General features: G+C 38.3%; 1 protein-coding gene across 5 annotated transcripts in view; it reads left to right on the forward strand.

The window, feature by feature from the left end:
• Positions 1-10,879, forward strand: part of LOC144686636 (neurabin-1-like) — a 112,787-nt gene extending 101,908 nt beyond the window's left edge. For 4 of the 5 annotated variants that reach the window (XM_078552097.1, XM_078552099.1, XM_078552096.1 and 1 more), the window contains one exon: positions 8,914-10,879. In XM_078552097.1, coding sequence (XP_078408223.1) covers positions 8,914-9,084 — 171 coding nt within the window. In that variant the 3' untranslated portion in view covers positions 9,085-10,879. Of the gene's footprint in view, positions 1-2,922; positions 3,132-8,913 lie in introns of those variants that run through there. The other variant, XM_078552100.1, reaches the window with a different exon arrangement.
• Positions 10,880-15,609: the final 4,730 nt, after the last annotated feature.

Here is a 15,609-nt window from a genome sequence, read left to right on the forward strand (position 1 = left end):
CAAACAATAAGAATAGTAGATTCTATAGCTGGGGCTTTAGACAGCCATTTTTCTGGTCTTAACAAAGCGTCTGTAATGGTATATTGTGTCGTTGGCCTGTGGGTGAAGGATGTCATGGCATCCGTGGGAAAACTTCTGTGAAAGCAGGGAGAGCAGCAAAAAGCCATGGTCCATGTTGGAATCGATGGCATAGATTTAATTGGAGATAATTAATCTGTAATAAAAATATGAAATATACCTAAAATATACTGATTACCAATGGGCCAAACAGAAACAAATCTTAAATTTACACTGGAAATTTGAGGTTTAAATACAGTTCATTTAGGGGGAAAAAAATCAAACTATTCTGAGCTAATGCAGATAACTCAAAACTACCACAGATTTAGCCACAATTTTGCAATCACTGTGACGTTTACACCTTGTGTCCCTTATGAAGTGTGGATATAGCAAGCTGTAATGGAAAGGTTGACACAAAAAGATGGCACAAGGAAATCTAGTGGCACTGGCAGTCCATGCAGATGTTCAGGTTTGTAATATAGTAGGAGGGATAAATATGGGAGAGATCTGACTTAGCTTTGTACAGGATTGAGAACTTAATGTTCCAAGTTACATTTTCAAGAGAAGTGGCAGGTGGATGGGGGTGAGATTTGTGGGGTAGTGAAGGGCAAAGGTGGCAGTATAAAGAATTTTAGAGTAGTGCTAAAATGTAAGGATGATGTGGTTGCATTAAAAGGGAACACATATGAATAGAATTCAGAAATAAGTGCACTATGGAGGCTGACAGACTGATGAGTAAGAGAAAAATTGGAAATAGCAAACACAATATGGTTAAGTTCAATGTAAGAATAAAAAGGATAATGAAGAATCAAAGTGTGCTGAACGAGAAAAAGATGAAGCTTAATCAGATAAAGGAACTATTCTAATTAACTGGGCAAGAAATTTAACGAACAGTTGATGGATCAATGGGAATTTGTTAACTATGAAATTGATAGAGTGCAAGATAAATAAAACTTGAAAGGATGTATCAAAGAACAGAATTTTGTTGCTAGAGAGATTAAAGTTACACTCAAACTTTAAATGGCATTCGGTAAAATTAGCACTAACAGTGCTAAAGATAATCATGAATAAACAAAGTCTGGTATGTGAAAGAGGCTACTAATGGAGTGTTAAAGGAGATGTTCTTATGTAAAGGTTTTGTATTAGTGTTTACAAATGATGGTGTAACCTCATAAATTGTTAGGGGTAACTGTAAAAGGTACGGTTCCTTGATAAATGGGGGAGGCGATGGCATGCTGGTATTGTCGCTGGACTAGTAATCCAGAGACCCAGAGTAATACTCTGGGGACCTGGGTTCAAATCCTGCCACGGCAGAATTTGAATTCAATAAAAATCTGGAATTAAAAGTCTAATGATGACCATGAAACCATTGTCGATTGTTATAATGTCACTAATATCCTTTAGGGAAGGAAATCTGCCCTTACCTGGTCTGGCCTACATGTGACTCCAGACTCTCAGCAATGCTCTTAAATGCCCTCTGAACAAGGGATGGGTAATAAATGCTGGCTTAGCCAGTGACACTCACATGAATAAAAAAATGAATAGAACAGAGTAAGCCACAGATTGAATTGTTAGTTGTTAGTCTAACATCATTTATGCGCAAATTCTTAAGGTTGATAATTTAGACTCCTTAATGGCTCCTTTGGAAAAAATATAGGATAAATAACAGGAATAGTAGATCTAGCATATATGGATTTTCAGAAGATACCTTAGAAGAATATTGTTAGAAAAATTCAGGGGTGTGATCTTAGACTGAAGACATATCTGAATGCATAGAAAATTGGCTGACAGACAGGTAAGGCTTCTTGGACTGAACAAGGACTAGAAATAATATTTTTCAGGGATCAGAACATTTTTCATGGTATTTATAGAAGATTTTGGTATAGAGAACACAATTTCAAAATTTGGAGAACAAATAAAACGTTTTAGGAAAACATAGATGAGATTTATAACAATGTTGCCAGAAATGGAGACTTTTAGCTATGAGGCAATATTGGAGCAAAGGAGATTGAGGAGAGGTTTAATTGAGGTGCACAAAATATGAGGGGCCTAGATAAAGTTGATGAGGAGGACCTATTTCCCTTATCAGAGAGGTCAATTACTGGTGGCATTGATTTAAAACAATTAGAAGAATTTTTAGAGGCAAGTTGACAATTCTTTCTGCACAAAGTTTCGTGGGGGTCTGAAGATACTGCCTGAAAGGGTGGTAGAGGCAATAACCCTAAGTGTATTTTTTTAAAAAGAATGCTTGGCTACACAGTGTTGTAACCTATAAAGCTAAGAACCTAGAGCTGGAAAATGGGATTAGGATGAACACAGACATGATGGGCCAAATGGCTTCCTACTGTGCCATAAATGTTCTATGTTCTTACATTAGCAGATGGCAGAATGTATGCAAAATCATATATTTTGGGAATGAAAACAAGGATTTTTAGTATGTAATTAATGGAACGATGCTGTAGACAGTGATGAACAGACACTCCTGAGGGTTCTTCTGTAATTTCCTGAAAGTGCAAGTTTGGTAAATAAGGCTTGAAAATAGGGCCAATAGTACTTTTGATCTAAATAGGGGAATGTGAAGAAATAGGAGTGCAATATATGTTTTGACCACACTCGGCGACCCGGGAGTAAATTGGACCTGCTTTGAAAAGTGCCCATTCGTCACTACCTTGTTTTCTGCTCAAACTGAGCTGCGTATTGTCAGATGCAAAATCTGCCATAAAACACCACAATTGGACAGCATTTTGAAACTAAATTTTTTAAAGACAATTTTGATTTTAAAAAACATTCCTTGATAAATTTAGGAGTGATAACTTGGCGCAGTTTGATTAGTACAACTGAAATGGTTTTATCATGATGTCCTAGGCCCAACCATCTTCAGCTGCTTCATCAGTGACCTTCTTTCCATCATAAGGTCAGAAGCGAGGATATTTGCTGATGAGTGCACAATGTCCAACACCATTCGCAACTTCTCAGACACTGAAGAAGTCCATGTCCAAATGCAGCAAGACCTGGACAATTTCCAGGCTTGGGCTGACAAGTGGCAAGTAACATTCGTGCCACACAAGTGCCAGGTAATGACATTTCAATCAAGAAATAATCTAACCTTTGCCCCTCGACATTCAATAGCATTACCATTGCTGAATCTCCCACAATCAACATCCAGAAACCGAACTGGACTAGCTATATAAATACTGTGTCTACAAGAGTTGGTCAGAGGCTAGGAATCCTGTGTTGAATACCTCACCTCCTGACTCCCCAAAACCTGTATACCATCTACAAGGCACAAGTCAGGAGTGTGATGGAATACTCTCCACTTGCCTGGCTGTGTGCAGGTCTAGCAACACTCGAGAAGCTCAATGCCATCCAGAACAAAGTAGCCCACTTGATTGGAACTCTATCCACAAACATTCACTCTCTCCACCACTGATGCACAGTGGCAGAAAGATGCACTGCAGAACTTACCAAGGCTCCTTAGACAGCACCTTCCAAACCCACGACAGCTACCATCTAGAAGAACAAGAGCAGCAGATGAGTGGGAACACCACCACCTGGAAGTTCCCCTCCAAACCACTCACCATTCTGACTTGAAAATATATCGCAGTTCCTTCACTGTCGCTGGGTCAAAATCCTGGAACACCCTTCCTAACAGCACTGTGGATGTACTGACACCACATGGACTGCAGCAGTTCAAGAAGGCAGCTCACCACCACCACCTCAAGGGTAATTAGGTATGGACAATAAATGCTGGCCTAGCCAGCAAAGCCCACATCCCATGAATGAATTAAAAAAAATTTTTTTTTAAAACATTTTTAGTCAGTGTCAGTACTCCATTGTGAATAACCTGATTTTCAAATTACTGAAAATTTCTTTTTCGGAAAATAATGTACAAAACTATTTTCTTATGTTAGAGTACACTAGTCAGTTTCCTGGTAAATTTAAAAAAATACGTTCAGGATCTTTTAAAATGTGACGATTGATATTCTTGTATTCAAAAGATCCAACTTAACTTTTAGAGCCTCCTTGAAGGCCTTCAGATGCACACAGTTAGCCAATACTCCCATTGGTGATTAATTCATCCTGGAGAAGTGGTCAATTTTGTGGGCAGACCTAATGCAATGTTATTAAAACAAGTGCAAAAGATGATGGAAATTCAGTTTGCATTGAATACAATTTGTTTCTTTTCCGCTGGTTATTTTGATTTTGGCCGAATTACAACAACAGAAAAAAACACAATTGAGCAGAAATTCCTGTTCATAATCTGTGTAAAACATCATTCAGTCTACACTTAAAATACGAGCATTTTGTGCACACCATTATAGAAAGGGCATTAAAAGTCATAGAGCATTCAGTGTAAATTCAGCAGGATGATAGCAGGAATTGGAAAGCTAAGTTATGAATATTGAAATACTCAGATTATTTCTATGGCAACAAGTAAGCCTGAGGATATTTTTATTAATTGAAAAAGTTTTTTTAAATTATGAATAGTTTTGATAGGATGAATGGAGAAAGACGATTTCCTCTGGTTGGAAAGTCAGTGACAATAGGTTATCAATTTAAAACGGTCACATAATGAGGAGAGTGATCACGAGAAACCTCTTTAGGTAGCGAGTCATTGGAGCATGATTTACCAAGGAATGATTGAGGCAGACACTATTGTATCTTTTAAGAAAAGAATGGATAAATATTTGAAGTGGAGGAAGAAGTTGTGGAATTACTTTTTCAGTGCCCAAGCAAAGAGCAGGCGCAGACATGGCGTCCTTCTGTATTGTAAACCTCTGTGCTTCTAGGTACCATATCGAAGGACTTTTTTCACCTCTTTGCAGTAGCCTCAACAACAGCTTTCATTTGCATAACATCCCTAGCATAAAATATCCAACATTTCTAAATAACCTGAAGCTGAAAAATAGAGGGAGAACAATTAAGGTGTTGATCGAAGACAAGGATTTTGATGTTAATGAGGGCATTGAAGGGAAAAGACTGCCAGGCAGAGACACTTAGCAAGCATTCAGCATAAAGCTGCTGAAGTTTTAGCTGAAAGTAGAACGGTGGGGGGGAGGTGCAAAGAATGGCAGAATTGGGAGTAAACTGTGTGTACTAGAACAGATTGCACTGATAGGCAGACTCAAGGTCAGAAAGATTTATTGGTGAGGACAGAGATTGGGAGTGTTGCTGAAGTGCAAAATGTCAGCCTTTGTTATGGCACAGCGGATGTTAAATGCTGAGCTGTTCAAATCCTAGAGGGGAACTTGAAACAGCTGCCTCGACTGTTTTTGCAATTGTATTTTTATTTCAAGATGCGTGCCTTGAATTCAATAGTAATAAGACCACCGAGTCTTATAGGTTTTTACAAAAGCAAATTGAACATTTATTAATGGAAGAAAAGATTTTAAGCACATCCGTAGGTTTACGGATTACTACTGTGATAACTCCCAGCTCCCCTAATTAACCTGACTCTCAGTTACACCTCCATTAAGGCATCAGTAAAAACAAAATAGATTTTAATAGACCCAGGCAAAACACACGAAACCCTGAACAGGGATATTCACAGTGAATTCTCTTAGCTTTGGTTCCTGTAGGTAGCAGCTTGGTACATAGAGGCTGGAGGCTTTTCACACTTGTTAGATCTTAGAATGTCTCCTTCCCTTACACACATAACCTCATCTCCTTTATTCACGTTTCTCTCTTTTTAATGTAAATCCCACTGTTCCAATATGTCTTTGGACTTTACCTTTCTAATAATAAAAATCTTTCATGGTACCAATTTTATCAATAAGCTTTGGGGAAAAATAAACACACTGTTTGTCTTAGCCTCTGTTGGCTAGGTGTAACAACACCTTACCACCTCTTTGAAATTCACGACTCTGGTTTATCTAACAATGCAAATGTTCTTCACACCTCACATTCTAAAACTTCAGCCATGTTTACTTACTTAGCATTTCAAACCTAGCTTCTCTTCTGATACATCAAAGCCTTCAGACCAGCTGTCTTTAATTCCGTTAAGTGCCACACATACACACACACAGAAACTATCCAGACCCCACCGTTCCTACTTTACAATAAATCCCAATAACATTATGAAAATTATAATATTTTAATGACAGCCTTAAAATTGGCAAGGCTGGCAGTTTAGGTTCTCACAGGCATATTGCAAACTGTCTGACTTAATCGGAGAGAATTGCTAGAGAGAGTGCATTGGTTGCTAAGGTGTGGAGTTCTGGACAGGAGCTAAAGAGGTAAGAGCCTTTTGTCTTGCTAATGTTGAGTTGAAGGAAGTTGTTGCTAAACCAGCACTTTATGTCAACAAAGTACACTAGTGGTTGAGTCAAGAAGGGTAGCAGATGAGTAAAGCTAGATTTTGTCAGCACACTTCTGAAAGCTGTTGGCATGTATTAAACTGATGTCAGCAAGGGGCAGCATGTAGACTTGCAAATGATGGAGGCTCTGTATAGAGCCTTGGGGCACATGATGTTGCTATAATGAAATGTTGAAATATCATTATAGGAGATGTGATAATTGTGTAGGGACAAGTAGAAGTTGAATTAAGTTAGAGCAGTGCCATGGAGGTGATCCACAGGAGGATCCACTGGATGAGTGCAGCTGCAACAACTTGACACCACCCAGGACAAAGCAGCCCTGCTTGATTGGCATCCCATCCACAAACATTCACTCTCTCCACCACCGATGCACAGTAGCAGCAGTGTGTACCATCTACTAGATGCACTGCAGGAATTAACCAAGGCTCCTTAGGCAGCACCTTCCAAACCCATGACCACTACCATTTAGAAGGACAAGGGCAGCAGATAGATGGGAACACCACCACCTGGAAGTTCCCCTCCAAGTCACTCACCATCCTGACTTGGAAATGTATTGCCGTTCCTTCACTGTTGCTGGGTCAAAATCCTGGAACTCCCTCCCTAACAGCACTGTGGATGTACCTACACCACATGGATTGCAGCGGTTCAAGAAGACAGCTCACAACTGCCTTCTCGAGGGCAATTAGGGATAGGCAATAAATGCTGGCCCAGCCAGCGAAGCCCACATCCCGTGAATGAATTTTTTTTTAAAGTTGGTGGAATGGTCCTGCCTAGGGATATGTGACTGCCAGATACTAGCTTGTTTTCTGTTACTTCAGTTGCAGAGACCAAGAAATTATCTGCCATCAAGTTTCCCTTATCAACAGCTATGAAAGTCCAGTCCAGTCATGCTTTGTAGTTGAGTGCCTTGGTCTGATCACCTGTAGCATAGGTGTCATTAACCACTGCAACTTGACTGTCGTCCTTTGCCATAAGTACACCCTTCACTTTCATGTGAAAGTAGGCTTTTTAAAATAACTGGCTACTGACTGATAACCAAGTTTCCACTAGATTCAAACACATACTTGGAAAACTAAGGACCTTTATGGGCAGGTTTATGCCTTGGTTATACAACATGTTTTGATGCAAAGGGAATGTGCATAAGTGTGTGTGTTTATTTTAATCGTTATTAATCGTAAAGAAACTAATTAGTGCATAGATGTAACCTCAGATTTTACAGAAGTTGTTGATAAATATAATTTGTTTAACTTGGAGTTCTAATTTCCCTAGATGGAGCATTTAATAAATGTATAATATATCATGCGTGGTCAGGTCACTGCATTCCATTTTTAAAAAACATATAAACAGAAGTTGATTTTTCTTTCAACAGCAACCAAATTGTGAACAAACTCTCCTTCACTGCCAGAAAGGTTAATTATTTTTGGATGAATGAAAGTCTCTTTGAAGCGCAGTCTTATTCTTCTCTGAATTTCTAACCTTTCTTCAAGGCCATGGTTGCTTTCCATTTGTCTGGTCTGAGTTGGTAGCAGAATTGTATAGAGTGGTTTCATTTTTTGACGATGTCGGTCGACACTGCTGGTCTGCACCATTGCGAGAGACTAGTATGGTTCTGTATGTTGCACCCAACTAATTTATATTGCCGGGCATTCCCCTGTTGCAGAATGTGCTACTTATTTCTTCCACACCTCCGGAGTGAAAGCATATTACTCGGATAAGCAAATGTAATGCTGCAGATCATATTTCGAGCGTTGAGCATGTTGTATCCTGCAAGTCTCAATTCCCTCCACCTCCCACCACCACGACAGATAAAGTTTGGTTTCCTATTGAAAGCCCAAGCCACGTGTCTATGGAGTGAGTTTATCACTATGGTATCCCTGCTGAGTGAGTTTAGCAGGTTGTTTCCCAGGCCCCCATCCTCTGCTGATTGAGATTGCCTGCCCAAACATTTTTTTTGAACTGAACCAGGAATTTTAGCTGTATGCCAATTTTAGGAAGACAGACAAGAGGAAGCAAAACAGCCCTTTTGCAGTGGTTAAGTGGTTTCCTCTACTTTTGTCTTCCCCACAACAATGCTAAGAGAGTTTTCTGGCTCAGCCACATCCCCATTCAAGTCCACCCCTAGCTAAAAAAGCCTACCAGCCTGCTTCACTGTGTTTGACAGCCAAGGGCAAAAGTAAGCTGCCCTGCATGGTGATGACTTCTAGATTACTTCAGATTGCTGCCTCAGTAGAACCAATTTTAAACTATCCTGCATTGTGGATATTGATTCATGTAAAACGGCCTTTTCCCTTTTCTGGATAATGTTGCATCACAAATAGATAGCAGTTGATGTATACACCTGAAAGATTTTGCATTCAGCAGAAGCAGAGTATACTATCCTTGCTTTTGTATAAGAAGAACCTACTTTTCTCACTTGCACCACCAACCCTGTCAGCGTAAAAGTAGAACATTCTATTTGTAGAGGCTATAATATAACACAGATTTTGCATGTTGTAAGCTTCAAGTGCGTTTACAATTTTGTTATACTTCGATTTTTCAGGCTTTAGGTGTTGCCAGTCAAAATGATCGTGCCACCATAAAGAAAAAGCTTAAAGAGATTAAGAAAGCACAAGAGAAAGTAGAAAAACAAAGAGAGAAGATTCAAAAGAAAGAAAAAGATCAACAGAGGAAAGCTGGTAAACAGGCCACCTCTGTAGAAACAATCTGTTAAATGGGACTAAAAGTGTGATTGAGATCACTTTAGACAGTTATGCTATCAGTGTTATAGTATATTATATACTTCACAAAATAAATGATTCAAATATACAAAAAAACTCAAATGTATGTTAGTTTGACATTTTTATTAGATAAATTTATGGTACATTTTCATGTTTGGAGTAGGTAAATTTCTGTATATATTGTTAATACATTTTTGTAGGTTTCTAATTCTGTGCAGTTTTAACTAGCTCTGGCCTTATAATGGTAATAAATGAAATTAATATTTTAATAAAACCTAGAGTATCATTAAAATTTCATAAAATACCTTGATAAAGGGTATTGAAAAGTATCTTGAATTTCTGAATGTGATGAGAGCTTACATGGAAGAAAAATTACACTACAAAGTCACTTATGTACAAAGTTTTAGAGAATATAGTGCAACAGTAAAACACATATGCCTGTGGGATAAATGGCTTCAGGGTTTGATGTGCATTTCACAAAAAGTGATAGATTTTTGTACTTACAGGGAAAACTGTACAATATTACATTTTTATAATTCTGTAGCTTATAAATCCATTGCATGTAAGGGCCAACACTTTTTTGTATATTTTCTTTAATCCTCTCCATCGAGTTAATATGAACGATTTAATTTTTTTCCAAAGAATAATGTGTGATTGGGGAGTGATTACAAGAACATACATTGAGAGTTCTAATATTGTAGACCACAAAGGCCAAGCTTTGAGAGGGTTGTTATCCTTTGAATCCAGGAGGAGATTACTTTAATTCCCATCTCTCCTGTTGATAAATTTTTATAATGTTTAAGGCTGTATTACTTTTATGGTTCTTTGATTTCAGTTTCTACGTTTTCCTGATCTTGATCACCCAAACATTGAATACCCCTCAACATCTGCTATTACCTGAAATTTTATTATTTTTGTATATGTCATTAGATGTTGTTGTGCGCCTCTTGCAGTTGCATATCAAGGTATCATCTAGTATACTGTGTAGTACTTTTACCCATTTCCTCTCCAATATACTATCAAAAGATAAATCACAGTGGGTACTTATTTACTTGCATCCCTCTGCTGCCTGTTTGGTCAGCGTCACCTTTCTTTCCCACTCAAATTTCTGGTTTCTCCATGTTGTCTCATTGTGTCTCAACTGCATTCCCCTCTGTTCTGTATCCAGCTAGCAAATAGCACTAGCTGATCTAATTCAAAGCTGGTATTCTGAAGCTGCCTGAGTTCCCTTGACAGACTTCAGATTTTTAAGTGATTCCAGAAAACTAAATAAAATAAAATATTTGTTACATTTTGTTTCTCCCCCAATTTTCTTAACTATTTAAATAAAATTTGGGGGAAAAAATTTAAAAACACTAAATGGAAAGAGACTATGCAAATAAGCTTGCAGTTATTTTTACAAAGTTTTGGTAGCGTTGAATTTCCACCTGAAAAATATATCATTCATTTTTTTTAATGACATTCACTTGAATTTAAATTTCTGAAGTAAAAACTGTAAGCAAAGAGCTGTTGAGTACTATTATTTAAAATCAAGTTTGACATGCTATACGAAAGCATTTTTTGCCAATGGGTCTTATTGCCAATGACTGGATCCAGGAAGCTGCTTTCAGTAGTATAATTACTGCAAAATGTAATTTTGTATCATGAAACTTGTATTTGTATTCTTCTGAAAAGTTGGGTTTTCCACTATTGTTGCTAAACAAAAAAAGTTGTGACAAAAAGGAAAGAAAAATGGTTTGTTCTTAACTGTTTATCCACTGAATAAAAAATAAATAATCATCCAAATAAGGATTTGTAAGATACTGTTTCTTAAGACTCTTACCCTCACCAGTCATGTGCTTTGCTGCCTTCTCTTCCTCCTACCCAGTTACTGCATACAAGACTTTGCAGCTCTGCTATGTCATGAATTCTGCTATTGCACAGTAGAATAAGAGTCAATTTGTCATGTATCAGCTATTTTTCACAATTCTTCATGTTGATATTTAATAGATTTTTACTCTTTTATATGCCCTTTTAAAATAGATTTTACTTTCAGTTTTTCTTTGTTTTAGGAATGTTTTGTTTCACTAATATCTGCATGGAAGCACAGCTATTCAGTACTGTTCAGAATGAAATCTAATTTCACTTTCCTAATGCCCGGAGCATGTTTAAGTTGTGAAGGAGGAAATACATTTTGTATGCAGAGTATCGTCTAAATAAGGATTTGTAGGACACTGTCCCTTTGTAAGACCTTTCATCCACACACTAGCCCAGTGTTCTCCTATCCCTCCCAGAAATTAACAAGTTGTATTTCATGCTCAGTTCCTTATGAAAGCTTTGTGTAAATGCTGGAGAATGGTGCTGGAAGTAAGGATGATATCATTGTATTGCCTTTGAATGATCAATGAAATCTTATATGAAGAAAGCAAAATACTGTGGATGCTGGAAATCTGACATAAACACAATAAGTGCTGGAAAAACTTAGCAGGTCTGGCAGCATCTGTAGAGAGAGAAACAGAGTTAACGTTTTGAGTCCGTATGACTCTTCAGAGCTAAATAGAATAGAAATGTATTGGATTTTATACTGTTTAGGAGGAGGTGGAGCCGAAGGAACAAGATAGAAGGTCAGGGATAGGTGGGAGCTAAGGAGAGATTGACAAAGATGTCATGGACACGAGACAAAGGGATTGTTAATGGTTGTGGTAAAGACAAAAGAAGTCGCTGATTGTGACATAAAGGTAAGAACAGAATGTGTTAATAGTTGTCAATCTCGCCTTAGCTCCCGCCTATCTCTGACCCTCTATCTTGTTCCATCTGCTCCACTGGGGTAGACCATTTAGGACTGAGATGAGGAGAAATTTCTTCACCCAGAGAGTGATGAGCCTGTGGAATTCGTTACCACAGAAAGTAGTTGAGACCAAAACATTGTATGCTTTCAAGAAGGAGTTAGATATAGCTCTTGGGGCAAAAGGGATCAAAGGGTATGGGGAGCAGGCTATTGAGTTGGATGATCAGCAATAATCATGAATGGTGGAGCAGGCTCGAAGGGCCGAATGGCCTACTCCTGCTCCTAGTTTCTACCCCCTCCTAAACAGTATAAAATCCATCACATTTCTACTCTTTAGCTTTGAAGAAGAGTCATACTGACTCGAAACATTAACTCTGTTTCTCTTTCCACAGATGCTGCCAGACATGAGTTTTTCCAGCATTTTTTGTTTTTATTATATAATAAAACCTTACAGTCCAGCTTGCATTGGTATAATAACAAATGTTGCTGTATGGAGCTTTGGACTTTCTACAAGGGTGAAATTGGGGAAATCTGGTCTTATGTTTAGTTATTTGTGAACAAATCTTAAGGAATGCTCACTGCCAAGTGTTGAGTTTCTGAATGGGTAGTGGAATATGCTTCTTTATGTTGCATTTCAGATTCTCAAGATCCTCCAGGCAAAGTGAAGGCTTATTCTACTTAGGGTGTGAATGCATCATGCCCAATGTGCAGCATATTTATCTTGACACAATGTGCATAGCAATGTAGAGTAATACACATATTTTTGCAAAAAAATACTGTATTTTGCTGAATGTTTGTAACGACAAGTAATTTATAATTTCTAAACTGATAAATTCCCCTCATTTTGGTGTGGCTATCCTCATTTCTTATGTAATTCATCCAACCCATATAAAGCTCCCTCCTTTACTTCCCTGATCTGTAGTGCTTTGAGCTTTGTTACATAGCATGGTGTGTGCATAAGTATCTTGCTGCTTCCTTCATCAAAGAGTCCAGGTGAGAATCAAAATAAACTTTTGTAAACAATACAAATGACTTATGCGCAACTGCTTGTTTTCAAACAATCTCTCTTGATTCACCATCTTAGAGGATAAACTACTGTCAAAGAATGAGAAAACATAGGACTTGAGGGCAGGAGTAGGCCATTCAGCCCTTCGAACCTGATCTGCTATTCAATAAGATCAAGGCTGATCTGTTCCCAACTCCATTTTGCCATCTGCTCCCCATAACCCTTAACTCCCTTGTCTATTAAGTATCTCTCTAACTCTGGAATAAATTTGATGACCCAGCCTCCACCACCTTCTGGAAATCTCATCCTTTGAATGCAAAAAATTCTCCTTACCTCCATCTTAAATGGTAGATCTCTGATTCTTAAACTGTGTCCCCTAGTTTGAGCTTCTCCCACGAGTTGAAACATCCTTCTGATAACTACCCTATCAAATGAGAACAAAACTGTACACTATTTCAGATGTGGTCTCACCAATGCCCTGTACAGCTGCAGTAAAACTTGCCTACTTTTATATTAATTCCCCTTGCAATAAATGCCAACATTCTATTTGACCCCCTAATCACCTGCTGTACTTGCATACTAACTTATTGTGATCCAGGACACACACATCCTATTGAAGACTATTCATTTGAGGATTTGCAACAATTTGTGTGTACTGGATTGCTATTTAAATGATTGTTTTGATGATCATTTTAATCTTCATTCACATTTCTTTAGTCCTGCTTTTGTTTTGAGCAGTACCATGTTCTAGAATAGTTTCTAGTAATTATAGAGATCTTAATACTTGTAAAAAGTTATTTATTTTGTCATATTGAAATGCAACTAACTAATGTCCAAACAGCTTATCCTTTTAGAATTAAAATGAGGTATTGCACATAGTAAATTCTATTAAAACAGTTTCTTTTTAGAAATTAAAATAGAGATGATGCAGTCTTAATCGTATTTTTTTGGGAAAGTGTCAGGAACAAGACTAACATAAAACAAATTAAACAGATTTAAAAATGCATTGACTGTAATCTCTAATTGAACATGAGAATGAATAGTTACATGTTCTGTCAAAAATATTGAATTTGGGGAATGTACATTAAAATTGATAACCTGGCAAACAAAAAACCTGTAAAACAAAACTAAGGGCAGAATTTTATACCCCTCCCCTGTGGTGAGTCCCCCCAAACCCCCCCGCCTTTGGTGACGAACCCCTCTCTTGCCTTCACTCAACTGTGCCTGGGTGCTCCAGCAATCCTGGGTCTCAGGCGGGAGTAGTACCATAGCAGCCATTACCTCCCTGGTGGCCGTGCTGAACAATGTTGCACAAATTTTCCACAATGTGGCCAGGCAGTGGGATTTCTGCCCCCAGTGCCCTTGATCCTGGGGAAGGCCTGCTGCTGCCCGGATAAATGCCTGATTGGCACTTAATGCAGCAGGCCTTCCCAAAAAGAGACAACACAGCGCTCTTGCCAGCTTTCCAGCTGAGGGGTGAGACCCCTGTCAACTACATTGAAAAACACTTGGCATGGAATTTAATGTAAAATATGGAATTTCTGTATATATCTGTTGAGTTTCATGCACAGACATGCATTAAAGGCATCTACATCAAGAAAATGTATTTTTGGCTATTTTATAAATTTCCTTGTAGAATACAGTGGTTCATAAAATTACTTTAAAACAGGACTGATAACTACATTTTTACGTAGCGCCTTGAACATAATGAAACATTCCAAGGTGCTTCATTGGAACATTATTAACCAAAGTATGACATTCGGCTGCATAAGGAGATATTAGGTCAAAGCCTGATCAGAGAGGTAGGTTTTAGGGAGTATCTTAAAGTAGGAATGCTCAGTAGAGAGAGAGAGAGATGTAGGGACGGTATTCCAGAGCTTGGGGCCTAGGCAACTGAAGGCATGGCTACTAATGGTGGGGCAATTAAAATTGAGGATGTACTTGAGGCCAGAATTATGGGGGTGCAGATATCTGAGGGTTATGAGTGTGGAGGAGACTAGCGATAGGGAGGGGTGAAGTCATGGAGGGATTTGAAAATGGATGAGAATTTCAAAATCAAGACATTGCTTGACTAGGTGCCAATGTAGGTCAGCGAACACGGGTGATAGCGGAACAGGACTTTGAGTTAGAACAACCAGGCAGCAGAATTTTGGATGACCTAACTTTACAGAGGGTAGAACGTGGGTGACCAGTCAAGAGTGCGTTAGAATAGTCGAGTCTAGAGGTAGGGAAGGCATGATAGGTTAGAATTTACCTGAGAGCACAACTTAGCCAGGGTAGTAAGGCAATCTTGCTAACTCTACTTCCACACTTAAATAAATTATTCTGTTCTCAATATTCAGGGTTTAAAGGCAAATACTTATTTAATGCACCGGTCAGTGTAGTACTAAATCATACAGACCTAAATGTTCCAGCTTCAAATCACGGTTTGTGCTAAATTTAATGATCCCTGTGGAGAAGCAGTTCTGCAGCAGCAATTGCCCACAACAGTTGGTCACAATTGCCTGGGCTACAGAAAAAAAAAGTCTCATGACAATCCAGTGATTGTGTGAAAGTAATATGAAGACCATAACTGGCCCTATATATTTGAATAGTATGTTGGCATTCAAACTATACTCAAATGTGAAGGATGTCCACTTAGGCAAGATGCCTACTGCTGTTAATGCCCAGGAACAATGTTAAAACAACAACTTGCACTTATATAGTGCCTTTAGCATAGCAAAAGGTTCCAAGTTGCTTCAAGGG

The sequence above is a fragment of the Cetorhinus maximus genome, chromosome 11 (assembly GCF_964194155.1).
Source record: "Cetorhinus maximus chromosome 11, sCetMax3.hap1.1, whole genome shotgun sequence".
Taxonomy (NCBI): domain Eukaryota; kingdom Metazoa; phylum Chordata; class Chondrichthyes; order Lamniformes; family Cetorhinidae; genus Cetorhinus; species Cetorhinus maximus.